General features: G+C 38.6%; 1 protein-coding gene across 14 annotated transcripts in view; it reads right to left on the bottom strand.

Moving 5' to 3' along the window:
- Positions 1 to 25,081, bottom strand: part of LOC126281501 (PH and SEC7 domain-containing protein) — an 814,448-nt gene that overhangs the window by 207,580 nt on the left and 581,787 nt on the right. For 10 of the 14 annotated variants that reach the window (XR_007551283.1, XM_049980532.1, XM_049980516.1 and 7 more), the window contains exon 4: positions 10,342 to 10,632. Coding sequence is in view for 13 of the 14 variants with exons in the window: in XM_049980532.1 (XP_049836489.1) it covers positions 10,342 to 10,632 (291 nt within the window). In the remaining variant the exon portion in view is untranslated. Of the gene's footprint in view, positions 1 to 10,341; positions 10,633 to 20,615; positions 20,895 to 25,081 lie in introns of those variants that run through there. The other 4 variants (XM_049980623.1, XM_049980598.1, XM_049980614.1 and 1 more) reach the window with 4 other exon arrangements.

The following is a 25,081-nucleotide window of genomic DNA, read 5'->3' as shown; positions in this document are numbered from 1 at the left end:
TTGTTCAATATCACACCAAGAAAATCTTCCAATTTTTCTAATGAAACATCCCTCCATGAGTGCCACATTTAGTGTTTTTGTAAATAATGTAAATATTTGTAGCTTTCACAATTTCACTAACATAATTCTCAGTGAAGAAGAGATGAAAATATCGATGTTCGGAGTTTGGTCTCACACCATTAGGAAAGGTGAAACCTTTTTGTGTGACAGAAAATTGAAACGTCACGAGTTCACCATCGCCATAACATTAAATTATCCAGGTATTTTGCTACAGGTTGTGTCCTTTTATCATTGCCCACATCATGAGTACATTCTGATTCATTACAACTAATATCACTGCACAGAGAGCAAGTTTCTTCCCAATCCCTTCCACTTTCATCACTAAATTCTGCTTCATCCTCAATGTCTTCGAGAAGCTACCTGGAAATATCATTTTTATTTACAGATTTTCTGCCAACCACTATCCTATTATAAACGAGTGAATGCAATAGACTTTAAGTCGTAAAATCTTCTTACTAAGTGCTGCCACGTACCTAGAGAATTCCAACAATGGAGTGGACGAAAAGCACTATAATGGAAATGTGTCAGACATTGTCTGACATGAGAGCTTCAGCAAAAAATTGCAGTGTCTGATGTAGGTGAACAGCGGATCAGAAAGGGATAAGACAACAAACAAGCCATTATTAACAACTCACTGAGTTTGAACAAGGTCGTGTAAGAGGGATACAAGAAGCTGGATGTTCCTTCTGCAATATTGCAGAATGATTTGGCAAGACTGTAGCCACAGTACACGAATGCTGCCAGCAGTGATCACCAGAATGTACAGTTGCAAGAAGATTGGGCTCTGGACACCATGTGGCACTACAGAGAGGGAAGACCATCATGTTCGTCATATGGCTCTGGTACATCGTATTGCATCTGCAGCAACCATTCGAGCAGCAGCTGGCACCACAATGGCACAACTAACTGTTACAAATTGGTTACTTCAAGGACAGCTCTGAGCCAGATGCCTTGTAGCTTGTAGCCTGCATTCCACTGACCGCAAACCACGGCCTCTCACGACTTCATTGGTATCAAGAGAGAGCTCAATGGAGACTAGGGTGGAATTTTGTTGTGTTTCCGACTGAAAGCTGGTACTGCCTCAGTGTTAGTGACGGCCATGTGTTGGTAAGGAAGAGGAGAGTTCAGGGCCTGCAACCAACCTGTCTGCATGCTAGATACAGTGGACCTGCACCTGGAGTTATTGTACGGGATACAGTTTAGTATGACAGGAGAAGCGCTCTTGCAAGTATCCCACAGAGACTGACAGTAAATTTGTACGTAATTCGACCTGTTGTCATGCTTTTCATGAACTGCATTCCAGGGTTTTCCTGAAACGATAACGTTCACCCACATATGACTACTATAGCCCAACATGCTCTAAAGTGTGTTGACATGTTGTCTCAGGCTGATCAAACACACAATTTCTCTCTAGTCGGGCATATGTGGGAATAATATGACAACTCCAGTGTCGTCTACAGCCAGCATTAAACTGTCCCTATATTGACCAAGCAAGTGCAACAGGCATGGAATTCCATCCTACAAACTGATACCTGTCCAACACAATGCACAATGCACAGCCTGTCAGTTACACCTGTTATAAATGTACGAGCATTTCATATTTACAATGGCTTATTTCAAGCTTACATTAACCTGTGATCTTGCAATGTTAATTACTTAAATATATTATAATGTAATCAGATTGATAAAAAAATCTACTCACCAAGTGGCAGCAGGAAAACACACACATAAAAGAAGATTATACTATTTCAAGCTTTCGGAGCCACTGGCTCCTTCTTCCAGCAGAACAGTTGAAGAGTAAGGAAGAGTGGTGAAGGAAAAGAACTGGAGAGGTTTAGGAAAAAGGGGTAGATTTCAGAAAAAGTCACCCAGAACTGCGTGTCACAGGAGACTTACTGGACGGGATGAGATTTGAAAACCTGAGAGCTTAAAGGTGGAAGACAGGGTAATATACAAGACAGAGCGTACTGCAAAAACATTGTGTATGAATTAATAGGAGCAAAAAGCTCAGTGTATAGTATGTACAAGGTGGGAGGGGGGTGGCAAGAAATGAAAGATGCAGAAAACTAAAACATAGAGAAGAATGGAGTAGTTACTCTGAAGAAATGCTGAGACAGAAGAAATTAATGTAAATTAAGGGCATGTGGATGGCAAGAAGCAAGGACACATTCTAACACTGGTTCCCATCTATGGAGACCTGAGAAGCTGGTGTCTGGGGGAAGAATCCAGATGTCACATGTGGTGAAACAGACACAGGGGTCATGACTATTATGTTGTAGAGCATGCTCCGCAACAAGACATTGTGTGTTGCCCATATACACCCTCTGCTTATGCCCATTATCCTAACTGATAACTTGGTGGTATCAGGACATTGTAAAATCTCTAAATACATTTTCCCAATTAAATGTCACATGATCATATTGTAAATCCCATGCCACTTTCCTTGATGTTGATCTCGTCCTGACCAAAGACCAGCTACATACTTCTGTCCACATTAAAACTACCTACAAACAACAGTAGTTACATTTTGACAGTTGCCAACCTTTCTATGTCAAAGTTCCCTCCCATACAGTGTTGAAATTTGAGACAAACATATTTGTTCAGATGCAGACTCTTTACAGCATCACACTACTATTCTCAACTCAGTCTTCATGGACGTAATTACTCCACCAGCCTTGTTCAAAAGCAGATTTCCTGGGTCATCATATCTAATTTTGGTACTGCTGATACCTCCGAAAAACAACTTCAGAGCACACCACTTCTCACTCAGCATCATCCTGGTTTTGAATGTATTAATCAGCTATTTCGACAAGGCTATGACTTCCTAAAATCAAGCCCTGAAATGGGGTTCATTCAGTCTGAAATTCTGCCCACCACACATAGAACAGCTCTTCAACACCCTCCCAATCTCTGCAATACCCTTTTCTCAGTCTTGCATATTACCCTGTCTTTCACCTTTAAGCTCTCAGGTTTTCAAATCTTGTCCGGTGCCGTCCCCAACAATCAGTCTGTCCCGATCATCCCGTCTGATAATAATCCTCCCGACACGTGGTTCAGGGTGACTTTTCCAAAATCCGCCCCTTCTTCTTAAACCTCTCCAGTCCTTTTCCCTCATTCCTCTTCTTTCCCTTTCAACCCTTCTCTTGGAAGAAAGAGCCACTGGCCCTTAAAGCTTACAATGATATAACCTTCTTTTATGTGTCTGTTTTCCTGCCACCTTTTAGTGAGCAGATTTTTATCTATCCAATTACATTGTTGTTGTTGTTGTTGTTGTGGTCTTCAGTCCTCAGACTGGTTTTATGCAGCTCTCCATGCTAATCCATCCTGTGCAAGCTCCTTCATCTCCCAGTACCTACTGCAACCTACATCCTTCTGAATCTGCTTAGTGTATTCATCTCTTGGTCTCCCTCTATGATTTTTACCCTCCACACTGCCCTCCAATGCTAAATTAGTGATCCCTTGATGCCTCAAAACATGTCCTACCAACCGATCCCTTCTTCTAGTCAAGTTGTGCCACAAACTTCTCTTCTCCCCAATCCTATTCAATACATCCTCATTAGTTACATGATCTACCCACCTAATCTTCAACATTCTTCTGTAGCACCACATTTCAAAAGTTTCTATTCTCTTCTTGTCCAAACTATTTATTGTCCATGTTTCACTTCCATACATAGCTACACTCCATACAAATACTTTCAACCTGACACTTAAATCTATACTCGACGTTAACAAACTTCTCTTCTTCAGAAATGCCTTCCTTGCCATTGCCAGTCTACATTTTATATCCTCTCTACTTCGACCATCATCAGTTATTTTACTTCCTAAATAGCAAAACTCCTTTAATACTTTAAGTGTCTCATTTCCTAATCTAATTCCCTCAGCATCACCCGATTTAATTTGACTAAATTCCATTATCCTCGTTTTGCTTTTGTTGATGTTCATCTTATACCCTCCGTTCAAGACACTGTCCATTCTGTTCAACTGCTCTTCCAGATCCTTTGCCCCTTTGCCGTCTCTGACAGAATTACAATGTCATCGGCGAACCTCAAAGTTTTTATTTCTTCTCCCTGGATTTTAATACCTACTCCAAATTTTTCTTTTGTTTCCTTTACTGCTTGCTCAATATACAGATTGAATAACATCGGGGAGAGGCTACAACCCTGTGTCACTCTCTTCCCAACCACTGCTTCCCTTTCATGCCCCTCGACTCTTATAACTGCCATCTGTTTCTGTACAAATTGTAAATAGCCTTTCGCTCCCTGCATTTTACCCCTGCCACCTTTAAAATTTGAAAGACGGTATTCCAGTCAACATTGTCAAAAGCTTTCTCTAAGTCTACAAATGCTAGAAACGTAGGTTTGCCTTTCCTTAATCTTCCTTCTAAGATAAGTCGTAAGGTCAGTATTGCCTCACGTGTTCCAACATTTCTACGGAATCCAAACTGATCTTCCCCGAGGCGGCTACTACCAGTTTTTCCATTCGTCTGTAAATAATTCGCATTAGTATTTTGCAGCTGTGACTTATTAAACTGATAGTTCGGTAATTTTCACATACATTATATTGTCAAAAATTACTTTAATATGTTACCTAGACAAACTTATTCCCAAAAATTCATTACTCTACATTATTTATTTTTAGACATCATGATTTTTGTTCCATCAGGATATTACCTTTTGCACATTCATGAAGGTTACAGCACTGCAGCATTGCATACAAGTGAATCACTGACTGTGTAAAAAATAGAAAAGAGAAAAGAAGATAACGGGAGAGGTTGTGACGAAGCAAGCTGGGACATTTTTAGTTCCCCTCTCCTTTTGCCATCTGCCTCTTTAAAATTAATTTTTATTTTTTAACTGATTACCATTAACATACCTGAATATAATCTGCATTTTCATATAAGAGAAAGCTGGCCCTTAGTTTTAAAGAATTTAACACAAGACCTAATTTTGTGCTTAGTTTTATGGATGTAATTGATTTTCTAATTTATTTTGACTATTCCTAGTAAGTATCTTTTGTTACAGGGTGAAATCAGTGATTGTTTCACAACTTAAATTCTATTGTTGGTGTATAAACAAATATAAACTCTGTACTAATTATAATCATTTGGAGGAACAACTAATAGTATTCTTAAAGTATTTATTTGCCTCTATTCAAAAACATGTTAGCAAAGCCAGCCCTTCTTTAATTCCAAAGTAATTAACACTTTTGTCATAGTCTTGATTGCGTACCTATATTTGTTAATTTCACAACTGAAACAAATAAATTGGCCTAAACCTTGTAGTAGAAGAAACTGTTAAAAGGAAGGAATATATCGATGTATTCATTTAATATAATGAGTTAAGTTTTAATTATAATTTCCGTAACTTAAAAATTGAACAATGTGAAGATTCAGTACCTATTATTGTGATGATATATAAGGGCCCGATTTTTGGTCACCAGAAAGTCAGTCCACAGCCGAGTTTCAGATGAAGAACCTGTGTTGGTTAGAATGACAACAATGCATAAACGTAACAGCAAAATAAGTGTTACACAATTAGGCCGTGTGTTAAAACAGTGACAGTGTCCGCTGCATACGTACCTTTCTATTCTTCAAGAACTGTGAATTTTGTGGATAGGCTTTTACTGCTCATAGATGTTCAACATTAAACTATAGAAGCAGTATGTGTATGGTTCGCCTGCAAACTATTAACGAGGATTGTAGGAAGTTAGAACAATATTGCACTGGCCACATATAACTGTGTATTATTGGGGGAGAATTGTGAAAAGTGAAAGTAAAATACTGTGAAATGCGACTGTGCACCTGTCGGCTACTTTGTTTACACAAGACAGTACCGCACGTCCACCCCCTATTTTTTCAGCCAGTACGACAACACCAAGGACAACATACGAAAAAACAAAGGAGGCGAACCGCTACAAGGTATGGTGTTGTAGAAGGATGCTAACAATACAATGGATTGATAAGGCCACAAATGAGGAAAATCTCTCCAGTATCAATGAAGAAAGAAATAATTGGAAACACTGAACAGAAACAGCGACAAATTGATAGAATGTGTTTTAAGACATAGAGGAATTAGTTACATGTATTAAGAAAAGGTGTAGAGGGATGAAAGTTGTAGGGAAAGACCAAGATTAGAAGACAAAGGAGACAATGAAGAAGAAGAAGAAGAAGAAGAAGAAGAAGAAGAGGACGAACAAACACAGAAAGCGAACCTCTTCCTGAAACTTTCACCCAGCTAAATGATCTACACATTTCAGACCAGCTGTCTGGGAGTTTACCCACAAAATGTCTGTATCGGCTGCTATTTTGGCATATATCAAAATGTCTCTAACATAAAAAAACTCTGCTACGAGTAACAGAAGCCACCATTTCCAGTAAGCCGTAGATTGGGTAAAACCCTGCTCTGCATTATACTGGTTCTTTTGGGAGCAACGGTCTGATGTAGTATCACAAGTGAAGTGCCTGAAGTAATTTGTGCACCAACCAATGCAAGCAAGTGACTGATAGGAACTCAAAAGCTTGTCTCTTTCCATGGTCATTTTCAGAATTTTATCCAAGAGAAGGGGAGGCAAGATTTAAAAATTGTTATTTTTTTATCTAATTGCTTGTGTTAGATGGAAGACGTGTATAAAGAAGTAGAGTTTGCAAGAGATACAGACAACTCATTTTATCTCAAACGAGTTGACAGCTGCCCACTCAAAAGCAATTTTTTTCCCTTTCTTTTTTGATTAGGATATGCAAAGTAGAGACCTATTATCAACACAATTATGGATGAAATCTTTCTGGATGGATGAAATCTTTCTCGAGTTAACAATCCTAAATTGGACTCTTAAAGAATTAAATGCAGGGCATGTACTCAGTTACAAAACAAAGCAGAAACATAATCACAAGTGTTACTTTTATTAATTTGCCAGTGATATTTGGTCAACATTGAATAGTAAAAAACTGAAATATAAAAAAAGGTCATAGTGATTGAGGAAATCCTGTTGGATATTATTAACAACAATTAAAGAAAAATACCATTGAGTAATACTTCTTAATGTGAAAATACATCAAATAAACATTAGAAGTCAGTTTTTCTACCTCTGGTCAAAGTTTGTTTACAAAGCACCACATGTGATCATGATAATTAATTTATTGCATTATTTAATGCCTTCCAGTTTTTTTAGCTGCAACTGGCATGATTAGGTTGAACCAAATGTGTTGTAGAAAGCACATCCCAGGCTCATCATTGCACTAGATAGATGCCTTAAACCTTCAAAACCGACCATCAAATTCACAGTAGAAATGGACACTAAAAGCCTAGAGTCGAATCAAAACTGTCTTTGTCTCCTCAAGTTGACATATATGTAGCAATACCACTTATGTTACAGAGTTTTTAACCCTATACTGGCACGTTGTGATCTGCTGCTCCCCATAATGGTCAATAAGGTGCCAACTTCTGAGGGTACGCTTCAACTTTGAAATTTCGAACTTCTTTTTTTTTTCTTTTTTTTTCTTTTTTGGCAGAAAATTGCATTTTTCTCATTATGACTTCTGCATTTTGGTACAGATATGAAACAGCAAGATCATTATTTTCAGGGTTTACTAAAATTACTCTACCATGTAAAACTGAATACAATGTCAGCAAGCTATCACGAGTTTCATTTGTGCACAGAATAAAAGTAAATTACTTTTGTCATTAAATTGTGCAACAGGGGGAGAAGGTGTCCTCACAGGAGCCAGGAATGGGCATCAGTCAGGTGTATACAATCATACTGCTTAACTGCTGGTGAGATTAGATGTGGTGTGCTGGTAGTTGGTGTATCGTACATTGTGTGATGATGATTCAGTAATTTTCTGCAGTTCAATATGGTGTTACAGAAACATGTGACAGAGAAGGGTTTCACAATTCTGATTCAGCTCTGTTCTTCAGAGGTTCATATCTGCCGTGACTGTAGGGTGGTGTAGAAACAGCTGCTGTGCAAAGCAAACAGCATAATTTCTCGTAAATAACATGATAACCAACCAAACCCAAACTATGTAGCAATTTCTAAATTCAAAGTATTTCTTGTTTTTTTTCAGAATCCTAATTATCCTTAGACACATCAAAATTCTAAAATTAATGAAAAAGATTATGGCTATATTCCAGGAGGCGTATCTGCAACACCTCAGTCCCAATTGCTGGGGCCTTTGTCGACTGCTTACAGTATGCAGATTATGGTGAAATAACATCCAGTGCTGTGATTACTATGCCAAATATGGAGTAGGTCTGAATGCTACAGAACTTTATTAGAGTAGTCTTATTGGAGGTGGCATGCCCTTTCTTTTCCACAAAACAATGAAGGTGTCCATAATCATGCTTGTAATGTGTTAAATATTCAATGTGGCATTGGAATCTTGGAGCTAGTTCACAGTTTTCATATACTCTGAAGTAACAGATATTTTAAGTATATTATATATGGGGGAACAGAGGGGGGGGGGGGGGGGGGTGGCGTGGCATTTGACATCCACTGCAGCATAAAAATCTAATCTAGCTTTTCCGTGCATCACAGTCCTCAGCTAAAGGCATCCACATTTTTCCAAAAAGACTTTTAGTCTTCTATTCACCAGCCACTGAACTAGCTTATGCCCAACCTATCTTACCTCCATTTCTGTTTCATTAAGTCATAATTTATGTTTTCCACTCTAGTCTGTTCCCTGATGGTACATCTGTTCGTTTTTCTATTGCTCTTAGTAACCCCCAACTTATACTCCCTATGTTTCATCAAACAGCTCCCCCCTCCTCCCCAAAAAACTTTTTCTTCATAAAAGCACTATCTCCAAATGTGAGTAATATTTTTGCCTCTGGCATTTGTTTCTGCTACATTATGATACAAGGGCCAATCACTGCTGCAAATGTCTAAAATGAAATCTCTGATATACTGAGGCATTTTCTGTAACCACATGTAATAACTAATGGTACAAATCCTATTTGCTTTGGTTATAAGGTAACAGCTGAAATGCATGACAGTGCTTGTCAGTGATGAGGTCTCAACTGTGATTCCGTATGAATGCACAAATCTTATTAGGCACTGTTGAGTAACATTATTAACTCACAATCAATAATATGTTCTGGGCTATTATGCCATAATTGAATTGATTTCACATTTAAACCCAACGTTTCATACCCATCTGTGGAGGACATTTTCAAGGGAAGATCGTAGCTTCTTTGAGCGTCCGATTCACACTCAGCTCAGTAGCAACCGATGGTGTGAATCACACACTCAAAGAAGCTATAATAATCCCTGAAAACTTCCTCCATAGATGGGTACAAAATGTTGAGTTAAAACATGAAATCCATTCAACCATGGCATAGCAGCCCAGAACATTTTATTAATTGTGACATTTCCAACTGTGAAAGTTTACATTTTACAATCATTATAGCTACCTGGTAGTACCCAGAGAAGCCACTGCTTGTAACACATTCAGCCACTAAATAAGCTCAAACTGACTATCAGGTATTCATAAGTCACCCACAGCTATCAGGAGCCCGGCTACCTGTTTTACATCAGAGATTTCAAGGTGAAAGGTAAGAGTACTCAAACAGTGAACATAACAATATAGTGGTATCCAAGATGCTCAAATTAGTTAAGGCATGGAGAGATAAAGGAACATAACATACTTTCAAGTGATTATTTAGCATTTATAGCCAATTCAATATTTTTAACCTTGTAAGAAGATGCACAGACTAGTCCAAAAATTTTCATTCTCCCCAGAAAATACACCCATTCTGTATAGATGAACATATCCTCCAAAGAATGTCTATTAAATTAATTACGAGTACTCAAGAATGCAACAAAAGTAAGTAATCCTCCCAAACCCTTTGAGCTTTCCAGCAGATATTACATACAATGTGTTCATTCTGCAACACCTCACACATGACATACTATGTCCATTTTAACTGCAAAGAGGAAGACAAGTTGGTAAACACTACTTGTCTCCACTGGGTTCCAATCCAGATTTGAAATGGTCGATGCAAGTCAAATTATTTTTTCCGGTGATGTGCCAACCATCAGTATGGGTTCAGGTGTCATCCATTTGCTTCATAATGCCACATGCATAGGGTTCACTGAACTTTTGGTGGCAGAGGCAGACAGGTGTCTGGCTTCCCTCGATCAGCTGGTGAGCTGTCCAACTACTGTTGACACCTAAATTCAGTGGCTAGGTGGCACATAGCTCTCCAGCTTTCATAATTTATCTCTCACTCCCTCTCCCCCCCCCCCCCTCGGTAGAGGCCATATGTCCAGAGTGGAGGAGAATACCTCATCGATGTCTATGTCGACGGCACTGAGGGATGGGTCCTTAGCGAGCTGCAGGTGATCTTCCGAGCGCGAGGTGCGCACGGCGCTGTAGGCAGTTGCTGCTGCTGCAGGGGGCGCCGCCTCGTCGCGCCGCCCCACAGGCGACGCCCCCGCAGAGTTGCTGAGCGCGTGCCGGCCGCCCAGCTCCGCTTCGCTGGGGCTCGTCGGCACGGAGTTGTGGTGGTGGTAGTGGTGAAACGCTGCGTCCGCTGCAGACGTTGCTGGGTACGAGTGCTGCCGTAAGCTGTCCACCTGTTCAAATAAGAATATAATATCACAGGCCTTTAAATAAATAAATTTGACAGGAAGCAGTTTATTCACATAATTCAGCATTTGAGTAAAAAATTGTTTTTGCTCCATGACCACAACTTTTCATTTGTGTATGTATCAATATCTGGAAAAGAATTAATATTTTCTTTTGCCAAAGACATTTACGTGACATATGAGGTGTGTTCAAAAAGTAAGGCGACTTTATATTTTTATGAAAAAATATTTATTTATTCATCAGTATTTATTGTTGTCCCCTTCAAAGTAATCCCCTTCAGACACAATACACTTGTGCCAACACTTCTTCCAATCCTTGAAGTACTTCTCACACACACTTTTTGGTACAGCCTTTAGTACATCCAGCAGTTTTTATTTTCTCAATCGTTTAAAATCTTCGTCCTTTCATAGGTATTTTCAGTTTTGGGAACAGGAAAAAGTTACAGGAGTCAAATTCCAGTGAATATGGTGGCTGAGGCATGACTGTCATGTTGTTTTTAGTCAAAAAACTCTCACAATCAATGATGAATGAGCAGTTGCATTGTAGTGATGAAAAAGCCATGAACTGTTTCCAGATATTTTTTGTAGATTGCTTCTTGCAAACGGTGCACAACATCAAGGTAGTACTCCTTATTGACCATACAACCTTGAGGCAATAATTCATGATGCACTACCCCATGGTAACTGAAAAAAAGAGTGAGCAAAACTTTGACAATTGATCGAACTTGGTGTGCTTTTTCGGTCTTGGCTCTCCAAGATGCTTCCATTGGGGCGTCTGGACTTTGGTTTCGACATCATCACCGCAAATCCATGTTTTGTCATCAGTTATGACCCTTTTGAGCAAATCAGGATCATCAATGACGTCATTCAAGGGCTCCTGAGTTATGCTCATATGACGGTTCTTCTGATCAAAACTGAGACTTTTTGAACACAGTTTGCCAACACATGTATCATGCCCAAAACATCCAAAAACGTTGCACGACACGAGCCAACCAATATGCTAACTACCTCAGCAAAAGTAATTCAATGATTTTCCGAAACCATTTTCTTCACAGCTTCAACGTTAAAATCTGCTGTTGATGTGGTGGGGTGTCTAGCAGACTCACCGTATGCCACTGTCAATATTTTAAGTGTTTTAGAGCACTTGATTCTATTTTTCACTCAAAATTTGATGCAAATTCTTTGCTCCATTTTTTATAATAATCAAAAATTGCCGAACACACTAAAACATATCTAACCTTTCTATCTGTCAAAAATAGACAAAGTGTGACGTGCCGTACACTTGAAACTGTGAACATATGTTTGTGACATGTGTAAAAAGAAGAAGAAGGGGGGGGGGGGGAAGAGAGAGAGAGAGAGAGAGAGAGAGAGAGAGAGAGAGAGAGAGAGAGAGACAGAGACAGAGACAGAGAGAGAGAGAGAGAGAGAGAGAGAGAGAGAGAGATCGATAATCGAATTATGTTGCCCACACTTACTTTTTGAACAGCCCTCATAATTATTACAAGCAATGCTTCTCAGCTATTTAAATATATAGTTTCTCAAGATTTTGGTGAGTAATGAGGCAGAAGAGAAAGAGTAAAACAGCTCTGCGGTTCAGTATTGGATGCAAGCAGATGGTGTTTGTACAATGAATGTGAATATACTGGGCAGCTACGAACTACTTCTCACACCACTGAGTATCCATGCTGAGTTATGGTTACATTTACTGCTTGGAATGTGCATCCTACTTCAGGAGCAAAAATGCAAAACTGTCCATACATTTTGCTGTGATGCTTACATAGAAAAGGTGGATGTTCTTTAAATGGGCAATATCTAAAAAAAGAAACTTGTTTCTAGCATATACAAGCAATCTAGCACATACATCAATAATAACATAAACAATAACCTGTCTAGTGCACTACATTGTCTGTGGTTCTACATCTACATCTACGTCCACACAGATATTCCACAAGCCACCGCATGGTGTATAGCGGAGATATCCTGTACCACTGCCTGTTATTTCCTTTCCTGTTCTACTCACAAATAAGAGTGAGGGAAAAATGACTATCTATATGCCTCTGTATTAGCAGTAATTCCTCATATCTTATCTTCATGGCCCTTACACACGATGTATGTTGGCAGTCAGCTTCGAATGCTGATTCTCTAAATTTTCTCAACAGTGTCATCTTCCCTACAGGGACTCCCATTTGAGTTCCCGAAGCATCTTTGTAACACCTAAGTGTTGTTCGAACAACCGGTAACAAATCCAGCACCCCACCTCTGAACTGTTTCAATGCCTTCCTTCAATTGGACCTGGTACGGATCCCAAACACTCAAGCAGTACTCAAGAATAGGTTGCTCCAGCAACCTCCAACTACCACTGTTACTGTTTGGCTAAATAATGACACAGCAGAAGTTCTACGAGTTTACATCAGTTGTGCTAACTCAATAATGCAGCCTCAACAGCAACTGTTACAAAACAGGTTTATCTACCTAAAGCTACATTCATTCTTTACGAATGCCTTAGGCACATGCTAAACTAATGTAAATCATGAGGATGTCTTCATTTTTCTTTTCTTTTCGTCTCTTCTAATGACAATACTTCCAGAGGTAAAATACTGAAACCACCTCCCATAAACAAAATCTGAAGTTAGAAACATTCAGTACACTCTACTAAATGTTGCTAACTTCAGATTTTGTTTGTGGGAGGAGGCTTCAGTATTCAACATAAGTGTTAATCTCAATCCTTATTACACTGACTTGACAGTACAGTTACTAGGAATACAATGACGAGTACTAACACCATATGAGTGGGAGTGACATAGGGATGGTGTATGGGAAGTATGGAGATACCAACAAAATGTGAACACAAATGCTCTGGGACGCCAGGAACAGCTGAACAGGAACATGGACAGCCTACCACAGTGTTGTTTGGGCAGTGGGTACTAGTCACTAATCACTGTACATAGAAGAGAAAGATGTAGCACTTCTTGACTATGTATCATGGAGCATTTAATGTCATGGAGATGACCTCATCAGTTAATGTAAAGGAATTGTTTCTCACCAAAATGTCTATAATGCACATCAGTTGTGTGTTTAGTGGGCATGGTGAATGTTGTACCACAATTAGCTGTGACCAATTCAATACGCAAATGGGCAGACAGTAGGCATAAAGAAAGAGCCTCTAGCAGTTAAACAGCACAAGGCAAAAGACGCACCTCCTACTTCGAGGTCACGTAATCAATGACACTGTTCGATTCTTTGCAATATTACACTGGAGTAACATTTATTCTTGATATTTGTTTTATGGGTAGTTTTTAGAATGTGTTGTATCCGACTGGATTTGCTGTTTTTGGATCACTCCTACACGCAATTTTCTTTGTAGGTTTATGACTGGTTTCTTTGGTTGTTTCTTGTTTTCTACTTTCTGTTAGTTACTCGTTTCGAAGGAGTGACAGGATAATGGAAAATTCCTTTCATAGGTGGCAATTTAATGGGAACATTTAGGATGATAGGAAAACGGATATGCACAAGGATGCAAGAACTGTTGCCGACTTCAGATAATAGCTGATTTACCTCTGTCCTGAGAGACCAGTACGGACTGATATGCGGACATGTGAGGTGAGAATGTCTTTAGAGAAAATGAAGGAGACAAGTTGCAAAAAGGAAATCTTGCCCACATGGCCTGACTTCCATAAGCCCGGGAGGCATTGGCTGTACTGTCTTCTCACCAGAGTAGTGTTGGCAAATTGCTGTGAAAAAGGGAAACCTGAGGGGGTTGAAGAAGTTCAAGTTGGAGGGAAGTGGTATTACCATTAACAGTACAGCTTGTGAGATAGTTGGGATCAGAAGGTTAATTATGGCTATTACCCTACAGAATTTAACTTACCTTAATGCCACCCTCAATCCTGAACTTACGTATTCTGAGACAAATTTATACAATAACAATAAGGGAAAACTTCAATGGAGCAAATGTTATAACATGTTCAAAATTTTCAAGAAAACCATCAACACAAGATTATATCATCAAGCATTTCAGCTACCAGTTGCGGTATGTTTCTACCAGGTATTTGCATATTTTATCTCTATAATAAATGCACACACACACGGTCTACAGATCCACTGATGCATTAGTTGCCAGTCGAATGGTTAGTCAGCATAGGCCGCATGAACAGTTGATGGAAGTAAAACACCTATATTAGTCTGCAATTAATTAAGGACTGTATTGTAATAAGGTCCTGGAGACCACATGCTGGTAATAAGCTTATGTTAATAGTGGATAAGGGAGAAACCCATGTGTAACAGATCATAATTGGAGCTGGAAGAGTAATTTTAATTGAAGACACGTCTTGGAAGATTTGGGGCAAATCTTTCGAAAGGGGGAAAGGGGGGGGGGGGGGGCATGCTACGCCTTGGAAAAGTTTGGCGTGCAAATTGTGAATTCTTAAAAAGTTTTATTTCTACCACAGCCCGGCAGTAGAGGCCAACCCAACCAATAATCCCTGGACATTGTTGACACTACGACAAAACACACTGAACAGACAGGAGTTTGCAACACCAGTCAACAGTCAAGCATGTGGAACAGCAAATATGGTGTGAAGTCTTTGGCACAGAAGGGGGTAAATTATGCTGCCACAAAAGTCTTTGGTCACCTACCAAACAGCATCAAAAGCCTGACAGATAGTCAACCAACATTTAAAAATAAATTAAAAGAATTTCTAGATGACAACTCCTTCTACTCATTGGCTGAATTTTTAGATATAAATTAAGGGAGGGAAAAAAATTAACTTAAGCATTAGTGTCATGCAATATTTTGTGTACTGTAATATCTTGTACAGACATCTTTCATTAACCTGACACGTTCCACATCATTACGAAGTGTCGTATTCATGATCTATGGAACAAGTATTAATCTAATCTAATCAAATCTAATCTAGTCATATTTTGTAACTTGGGCACTTTCATGCTACTGAGAAATTCACAATTTAACTGGGTTTAGCAACCCGTACTTGGGGTAGAGTGAGCTACAAAAATTGATACAACAAGTTCATTAAAGCAAACATACTCATGTCCCTCCAGTAGGATTAAGTCAAAAGTGTAGCTACACTGGCACAAATAATCGAGCTCAGGGTTTCAAACCATTCAGTCTTGTCACCACTCTGTCTGCATCCTGAACAGGAGAAAATGAAGTGTTTGTGAGTTTCAGACAAACCATGACCCATCCTTAGTGACAAAGATAAGTTGGCTACATACCGCTGATTGACTCATCGTGTTCCAGTGAGGAATGTCTACCTGTGGCATAGCAGCCGTGGAACTTGCGAAGCTACACCACTGCAGGGAGCTGGTGTGCAGCCAGCATCTGCTCCATGAGAGACTTCAGCCAGTGGACTGCAAGCTGTCTTCATTCTGACTGGGGGAGGCATGCACTCTCTGCCTCCTAGCTACCTCGAGGTAATCAACACCATCTTGATTGATCCCTGGGGATGAGTGACTGGGGTATTGCTGCTCAACAATGGGCATCAGGTGTCAGCTTCTGTACCCAAGCACACAAAATGGCAACCACGAGTAAATGTGGGATATGTAGCTGAGAAGACTCCGGAGGACCTGGGCAGGCTCACACACTGTAACATATGCTGGCGGACTGCTCAGCATCGAAGTAGCGGCTGCCCGTGACCAACGACAATGGACATCACCAGTGAATCAGAGCATTTGTGCATTGCAAGCACGCAATGTGCCAGTGAGGATGGTCAGAGTACTGTATAAAACTGATCGAATCAACACCTGTCAATACTACCACTATGAATGAAAACCCTGGTGTAAATCTGCCATGTCCCTCACCATTTCGCTTATCCATCCTGAGAGGTAACAGCCCAGAGTGGGCTGCATTGTTAGAATGCTTGGGTCATAAGTAAGGAAGAAATGATATGGATGAATTTCAGCAACATCAGAACTACAGTTAAAAAGCAGTATTAGATTTAGGGAACTACACTATTTCCCAAGCCTCAATACAAAATTTGAAGGAATGTGGAGGTATGAGCACTTGAGATGGAAAAAGCATCAATAATTTTTAATAAAAAACTAGGTAAAAGTTGTTAAGTGCCTGGAACTGCTGCAGCATTGAATCATTGTTGTGTGTGTATCATGCTCATATGCGCAGTTTGCCTGGATATAGTGTGATCTGGAGAGACCCAGGTATGGCAAAACAAACTTTCAAAACCAGAAAAAGAGCTATTAGATCTCTGAAAGGTCACAACTCTTTAAACACTTTGAAATACAGATATGTCCTGGCTTGTCCATTTATGAATGTGTGTACCTTCTGAAATCTCACCATGAATTTTCAATGTTGTACAGTTTGGTTCATAATGTGAGAACAAGAAACAGAAATGACTTTTCACAGCAACAACCGCAAAAGACCTTTGCCAAAAAGAGTACTTTATCAAATAAAAGTATTTTTTAGTTCACTGCCTGTTAAAATCAAGAAAATAAAATAATTAAAAGAAATCCGCAAACTGAAAGGCAAAAATGGAACAATATTTAATATGTAGCTTCTACAATACTGAAAAATATCTGAATGTGTAAAAGTAAAATTATTTACATACTTCTATGTAAAATCATTTTAGTCATATGTAAGCTTGCTAATGTTAATAAATTAACCATATGAAAAGGAGTCCTACTGCAAACTGGAATTGACCATGAAACTATTTGTTTCATACATTCACCACAATGCTCGTGCCAAGGCTCCGTATTTAAATCGCAAGACACTCGTGTTCATCAGGTGGATGCAATGACAAGTGAAATTGAGCAAAATTACTATACTATGTTCATAGTGATGAACTGTTAGCACTGCACAACAGTATATGCCTACAGCAAGACGTGGTTGCAAAAGTGGCAATGCAGCAGCTACTACTAGTCAGTTTTGCAACTCTTACAGAATGTGGCAGACATGATGACAAGCAGACCTTTTATGGGTCACTCGGTGCCAAACACTGGTAAGTCTGTGACTTGAAAAAAATAGTGCAGTTCCCGACATCGAGGGAGAGCCAGTGCCTGGAGCTTGCCTGCTATGTTATAGAAACTATCCACTTCTTATTTGCCTCATAGGTTAACTACCCTGGCACAGTTTAGAGTCGCCTCCTCACAAAATTATGGCAGCCAAAATGTGTTTCCAGGTTTTGGTTCTTGAGTATGTCAGAAATGATCATTCTCCAGCTTCCATTTTTTCTGAGATTTCTTTAATGGTTTAATTCACAATGGGATTTTTATGTGCTTTGAAATAAAGGATCCTGAATGTGTCACCTGATATCTTACTAACAGATTCCCATGCGACTCATCCTTAGGTTTCAGTTTCATGCGCCTGCTCATGTGCATGTCTTGGCATGTGACAACTTATTAAAGGTTCCATACCTTGCGCCGCACATGAATGTGGCAATTCCAGAAAACCTGTGAATTTATTTGCACTATAAACCTTGTTTTTTACCTACAAATACATGAATGGTGAAATACTTTAGGCTTGTGATGCCGAACTCGAAATCTTGACTACATAAATACCTTAGTTTTATATGGGTCACTCATGATTCCGTAAAAGTTTCATGCAAATTCTATTGTTAGTGCAATTTCTATCCTCTATAAAACTTAAACTACTTATAGCCTATAAACGTTACGAAATTTGAATACTCATTTTTTACCATTTTTCGTTATTTTACATTTCTGAATGGAAAATTAACATGCATTATCTTCCAACACAAACTGTTACTCGCTAATGCGACAATGAGCACTCAGAATTTTGACTCACACAACAAGAGAAAAATTTTGTGGAAAGTCAATCTGCATCACTTCAGTGTCTTAAAGTCTATTTTGATTTCTTGTCTTAAATTCAGGAGATTGTGAGTTTTTCAACCGAGCATTGGAATTTAATTTAATTTAATAATTTGCTTATTAATTTTTAACACACAATTACCTTCTACATGTTTTGGCAGTCTATCAACATAAATTTGTTTCCATTTGACTTCTGTTTCACCAACCTCTTCATTTAACCTGGTTGGGTCTTAAGCCTCCAATTTTTACACTTTATACATGAATTCCTCATGCAAGATTTGCTTCTCACATCACAGACTGTGTGATCCTGCAGCTCCTTACTACTTGACAAATGCTCTTTACCAGTGTCATTTTCATTGATTTCGTCAGACAAAGGGTAAAAATTACATATTGGACCACCTTGTCTGTTTCAATATGGTGTGAACATAAACATTAGGTTTTGCTAGCGGTCATTTTGTTACCACAATTAGACTTTTTGCTTTCACATTTGCTGGTTTTATCAACTCATAGCCAAGTTGTCCCTTCCAACCTAACCCAGACCTCAGGCAGGACTACAGGTCAGTCTATCACCACAACCATGATCTAAGGACATGGAGGGGAAGGTGGGGTTCAACATGTAACTTCAGCCAGATACAGTTAGCATGATATGTGCAGAGACATACAGTTTGAAGTGTTACTTGAACCCGAAAAAATATTTTTCAGTCACAGTGCATAAAAATAGTCTTTCTTTATGCACTCCATTTTAGTGTCTGCCACAAACTGCTGATACGCTCTATTAATCGAGAGAGCCATTTGACATTTCTGCAAAGCTGTACATTTCTACAAAGCTGTACATTTCTTATTCTCAGGATCTTGATGGGTTACGCTATTTGTGTGTAAAATTTTTAACCATTTGCATGGTTTTATCAGAAACCTTAAGATTAAATTTACATTTTTTGCGTTTGCTTCAACATTCAAAATTCCTTGGCACTGTAACAATTAATCTCTTCGGTACAGCATATTTCTTTACTGGACTGTATGGAAGTATCTCTTGTATTCTTTGCACTGTATGTCCTAAAGCTTGTGGGATTTGTATTAACCTAAATAAGGTTCCACTGAGGATGATTCACTGACTTAAGTGGTTAGTCTTACTTCCCCTGTACTCCTTACCCCTATTCTTTCTTATTGTTTTCTGTTTCTTTTAAATCTAAACAATTTCAAAGTTCTTCTCTTGCCATTTTTCTGAAGTCTTGTCATCCTATTTTCTCTTTTTCTCTATGTTCAGCTGATTTCAAATAAGTTGTTCTTAAATTTTGCAAGCTGTTCCTCTTTCTTCATTTTAGTATCCATTATCTGTTACAAAAAGTATGTATTGATAAAGTAGAATTAGTACTAACATCTTAGTGAGACATTACTAGATAAAACAAATGTAATTATTTAATAAAGCTTTCACAAAATAATTCTACCACAAGACTCATCCAGCACAGCACCAACTTTTCTGAAAAAACAAAAATCTTTAGGTTAAAGTTAACCACCATAAAGTGTGAACATTTGTACTTATATAGAGTAAGATTCGTTGCTGTTAAATATCACATTTTAATCAACATTTTTGTTCCGTATGAGGCATTCAAACACTTTAGATTAATTAATCTCAGAATTAAATGCCTCTAATACTGTGACCAACAAAAAATGCTTTGTAGCAGGTACTACACGGTTCCAATCAGCCCACAAGAAATGCCATAGCATTCAGTAAACCAAATGACGAAAAAAATTTGGTATAGTATGCAATGTGAAGATAAAAATTCCCTACAATCACAAGTGAAACTGGTCTCGCCTTTTTAAGTCTAAAAAATAATTACAGAAAATTGTCCGCATTTTCCCTCATCGAATATGAAATATAACAGAAAAATCTGGAAGCAAAACCACAGCAAAATTCTTTCATTTCAGACTCCAACCATTGTGGAAAGGCTCTTGATGAATACATTGTACACCTTCTTGGATTTATTAGGTATTCTAAAAGCTTACAATTTTAAAAATACTGTGACATACACTTTTTTTTCTAGGAGCCTTGATTTTTGCTAGATTCCTAAAGGAAATGAAGATCTATTTTTAATGGTTTGCCAGCAAAGAAATATGAAATTGGCGATGAATGACTAAGCAGAAAATTGAACACGTATTTTCTACGAGTCAGTGTTCACCTTACGTGATGTTGGGGCAATCAAAAAAATATATAAATCTGGCAACCGAACAGGGATCTGACGCTGCTCTTCCATATAGTTAGGTCCAGTGCCTCAACCGCTGCACCAACAATCTTGGTCTACTTTCGTATGAGTACCCACGAGCACGGAAAGGATATGAGAAACAGGAATACGTAATTAATTTCATATCGAATAAAAGTATGTCTGAAATGGCCAAGAAAACTAGTCTGACTGCCAAAATAAACTTCCGTGTGAATGACAGAAAATCTTCATTTTTACACGCTCAGAAATCGTATACCGACTGTGCTTTGCTTAAGGTGTAAGCTGATCTCTTTGACACTAATTTATAATAAAGTCTGCATCAATTCACCACTTTCAAACATCCATCAAAATTATACAGAGATCCGGGAAAAAAGAAAGAAAAATATGTTTGCGTAGGAGATTGGTTTTGGCACTTAGAATTCAAACAAGGAAAACTGTCCGTCAGTTTTGGGTAGAAACCTTTTATGTTCAATGTCAGTTGGTAGAGACTGCTTTGATTGTCTTACAAAGGCGTACTGCAGAATGTTGCGCTATCCAATCTTTTCTTTATGCCTACCTGTATTAGAGGAACATGGTGGTATCGGGGCAGGAAGATGTTTCAACATACAGACAGCGTAGCACAAGAGTAAACAAGAATGTAACTGCCAGGAATAACGAAATAAACATTTCCAAAAAATATTTTCACCGGGATTGAAAGAACGATATGTACAGACCTCCGTAAATTTCACTATCAAGCCAGGTACATCACTAGCCAAATTATCATAATAACAACAATAATAATAATAAACACTGCAGTGTTATTAAAACTGCCCGATGATATCAAGGATACTACGAAAGTATAACTATTTAACTGGCAGATAGTTTTTTTTCCTAGCCTAGGAATACTTTAAAATCGTTAAGCCTGCTTTTTAAAATATCTCTATTCATTCTCATGTTGCATTCGATTTTCATATTTTAAATTTCATTTGCCCCCATTAGACAGCATACTAGAATCCCTTTAGCCTACTGGGCGTCATAGAATAGAAGTATTTGTTTCTACTCTCTGCTGGACGTCTACGAAATACAAGTTGCGCTTGTCTACCTACTTAAAGTAGGCTGTGTCGGTGATGGGGTTACAAACTCGAAAAAAATGCGTGAAATAGTACTGCTTCATCTAGAAACTTCATAGCACTTGTAACCAAGATGGATTCTGAAACGCGCACTAATACCTCATTTTTAACATTTATTAGTTGGCCGTAAAGTTTACTGTGATTTTTGTAAGTCAAATCTAAAGCAAGTCTAAAAAAGGTAAAAAGAGCCTGTCTAATCGATGGATTAATTCTCCACACCCGCATTATGATGACAAGACCATAGCAAGTTATTCATGAGTCGTGGCTATCTCACTGCAATTTATAGTTCAGGAAATGAAGCAGTGTAAATATTTTAAAACCGGGCATAGACAAACGTAAACGGCTGCCAATATAAAACGAGAGTTTTATGTGCAGCATTCCACGACCGACCTGTCCCATCGTCATAGCAGCTGTTCCGCCATCTTAGATTTCCCCGACGATCCTTCGTAGAGTTTACTAACTACTGTCTGAGCTTTTGTTCTCACTGTATTACCATGGCAGTTCCTGCATCATTGTGATATGATCCCAGTATGAATAAAAATAAATCCCTTAGAAACGTAATCCAAACATCAAAGGGATCATGCATCGGCGTCTTTTCCAGTATCTTTTGTAAAGAACAATTCTGTCTATTACCTGGCGGAGCTTTAGCGTCAGACTTGGAAACTTTTTTCTAGCTACTTAAATTGTGGCCATACCATGCATGGCTATCTGAGCGGTACTCCGTACTCCAATATTACGTAAAATCTTTACCAGGAAAATAATTTTAGCTGTTAATTACGACTTGCTCATGAAAATAAGTGTAACCTAAAATGAATGGCTAAACAACCGAAACGTCATAGTAGGTAAAATGGGCATGAATAATAGCCGATGCAAAAAATTATTTCTCCCAAGAAAAATAATTTTGATTTGCTTTGATTTTGTATTTCAGCTGTTAACCTGATATTTCAGTCTATATCATTGCGCTGACAAAAGTTTCTACTGCGTTATGACTCGTTGAGCGGCACTTAAACGGTCAACAATATTGTGCGAGAGCCCATCACCTTGATCCCACAAAGAAGCCAAAAGGTTTTGTCTTACCGAGGAACCTTTGGTGCAGCCTCAACAGGTTAAGGACTGGACATGGTTGTTGTTGGTACTTCTGATACAATTGGGGCTGAATCAGTTCACCAATGTGTGAATGTAATCAAGAAGAGCAGACAATTGAACATTTTGTCAAACGCTGTCCACTTCATTCATAACCTGGAATTCCCGATTCTCACAACCAGCTTAATTAACTGGTTGAAAAACAACACGGACTTTAAGGTTTTATCTTGTCTAATATCATATTTATAGAATCAGTTTCCTTATATCAACTGTGTATTGTATAAAATCACCATACGATTATATAAAAACGCCCTCCCTAGACTGCTCACTGATGTCAATTATACTGTCGATAATACTGGGATTCCGAATGTTGGACGATAAAGATGTTGCTGCTGTGGTAACTGCTCTACTTTGTTGAAAACATAAGAAGATGGATGAAAAATTGCCCTCAGGAGCTTGAAGTATGATTCACGAAAGTTTCTCGACAGAACAGAGGTTGAATGGAAAAAAAATGTTCAGTTAACGTGACTACTAGCAGTTCTTTCGAAGACCTGAAATTTTCTAGTGCAGTCTCACCTTGCAATATTTGTAACAGTTATGGAAACGTGGCATGCGATAACAGGCGCACTAAAAACTTTTTTGAAATATATTGCTCTGCCCAGAACTATAGTGCCGTCTGGGGGTAGCATTAACAATACCCTATAGCCCAACGGTCGGCAACTGGCGGACCACGCTAGGTAAAAAACTGGACTGCCAACAACATTTTGGTAGTAGGGTGACCAAACGTCCCGGAAAACGGGGATTGTCCCGGTTTTCATCCCTGTGTTCCAGTGCCCCGAAAATTTGTTTCGGGACGCTCAAAAGTCCCGGAATTCAGTTTTTAAATACATTTCGTGAAACTTTCTCAAATTTTTGGGATTTTGCTATATTAATGGAAATGCGAGAAATTACTATATTTTAGCTTATTTGTCTAAAATCCCCATTGTCCAATACTAGTAATCACAGTATCAGTATTGATACACTCAGGCAATAATTTACTTTGAGCGGTACTTTGGCCAACAAGTAGTAAGTTGTATTATTGTAACAGAGCTATGAAACCGTCCGATTGTCGCGCCACTTACTCACACACTCATTGTCAGAACACTGTAGTAGTTGATGTTTTGTCAGACAAACTGCAATAGTGTATTATTGCTGCAGTACTGTGGAACGCAATGCCGAAACATGCCTGCAAGATCAGTGACTGTTATTCCAAGGAATGGAATTTCATTAAGAAAGGTCGTTTTGATTACGAAGCAGTACGTAACTGTTTTATTAGTATAAGTCATGGTGGACGTTCCGACATAGTTCATCACTTCAGATCAAAGAAACACATTAACAGATACAGTGCACCGAGCTGCAGTAAAACTCTACAAAATTATTTTGTGAAACATCAGCCAAGTGATGAGACGAAAGTTCGAGCAGCCGAGTTTTTTTAAAAGCTGTGACTGTCTTCAGCATTACTCTGAGTTGGTAATAATTGCAAGTTATTTATTTGCAATCCCAGCTCATAATGCCATTGTGGAAAGAATATTTTCGTTCATGAATATCCAGAGGACTGATGAAAGAAACAGAATGGAGGTGGACTCTCTTGAAGCAATCCTGCAGGTCCTGTACAACTACAAAATGGATTTTACCGAGTTTTACCACTGTGTCTCAAAGAACAAAGACACGATCAAGAAGGCTGGAGGCAGTGAAAAATACCTTTTTCTCCAAGGACAGTCAATTCCATCTAAAGTGCTCAGTAATATTAAAGCTCGTGTTAATATTAACTGATTAAAAGTTGAATGGCTGTAAAATTCTAATACATTTCTTTATTACTGTATACGCTTATTAAATGTCATTAATTGTACAGATAATCTAGATTATATCAATCTTTTGCATCCTCTTATTAGTTATAATAATCGGGTTCACAAAATGTATCAACGAAACATCAATATATTTAAAATTAAGAAACCTGGGTACATGTGGACTGAGGTGTCCATTGCCAACCAGGTGAATGTGTCCCGGTTTCCACCGAAAATAATTTGGTCACCCTAAAGTATTGTCAACAACGCCATTTAAAAAATCATTTTTCTGTAGCTAACAATACGTTTTAGTGTTGCCCTAACCACTTTCAATACTGTTTTGCAAGTAGTTACGTGACTCATTTGGTTTGAGTTCTTAATGGTTAGTAAGTAGATTAAATACCCATTC

The sequence above is a fragment of the Schistocerca gregaria genome, chromosome 1 (genome assembly GCF_023897955.1).
Source record: "Schistocerca gregaria isolate iqSchGreg1 chromosome 1, iqSchGreg1.2, whole genome shotgun sequence".
Lineage (NCBI taxonomy): Eukaryota > Metazoa > Arthropoda > Insecta > Orthoptera > Acrididae > Schistocerca > Schistocerca gregaria.
This window is presented reverse-complemented; position numbering and strand designations above follow the sequence as displayed.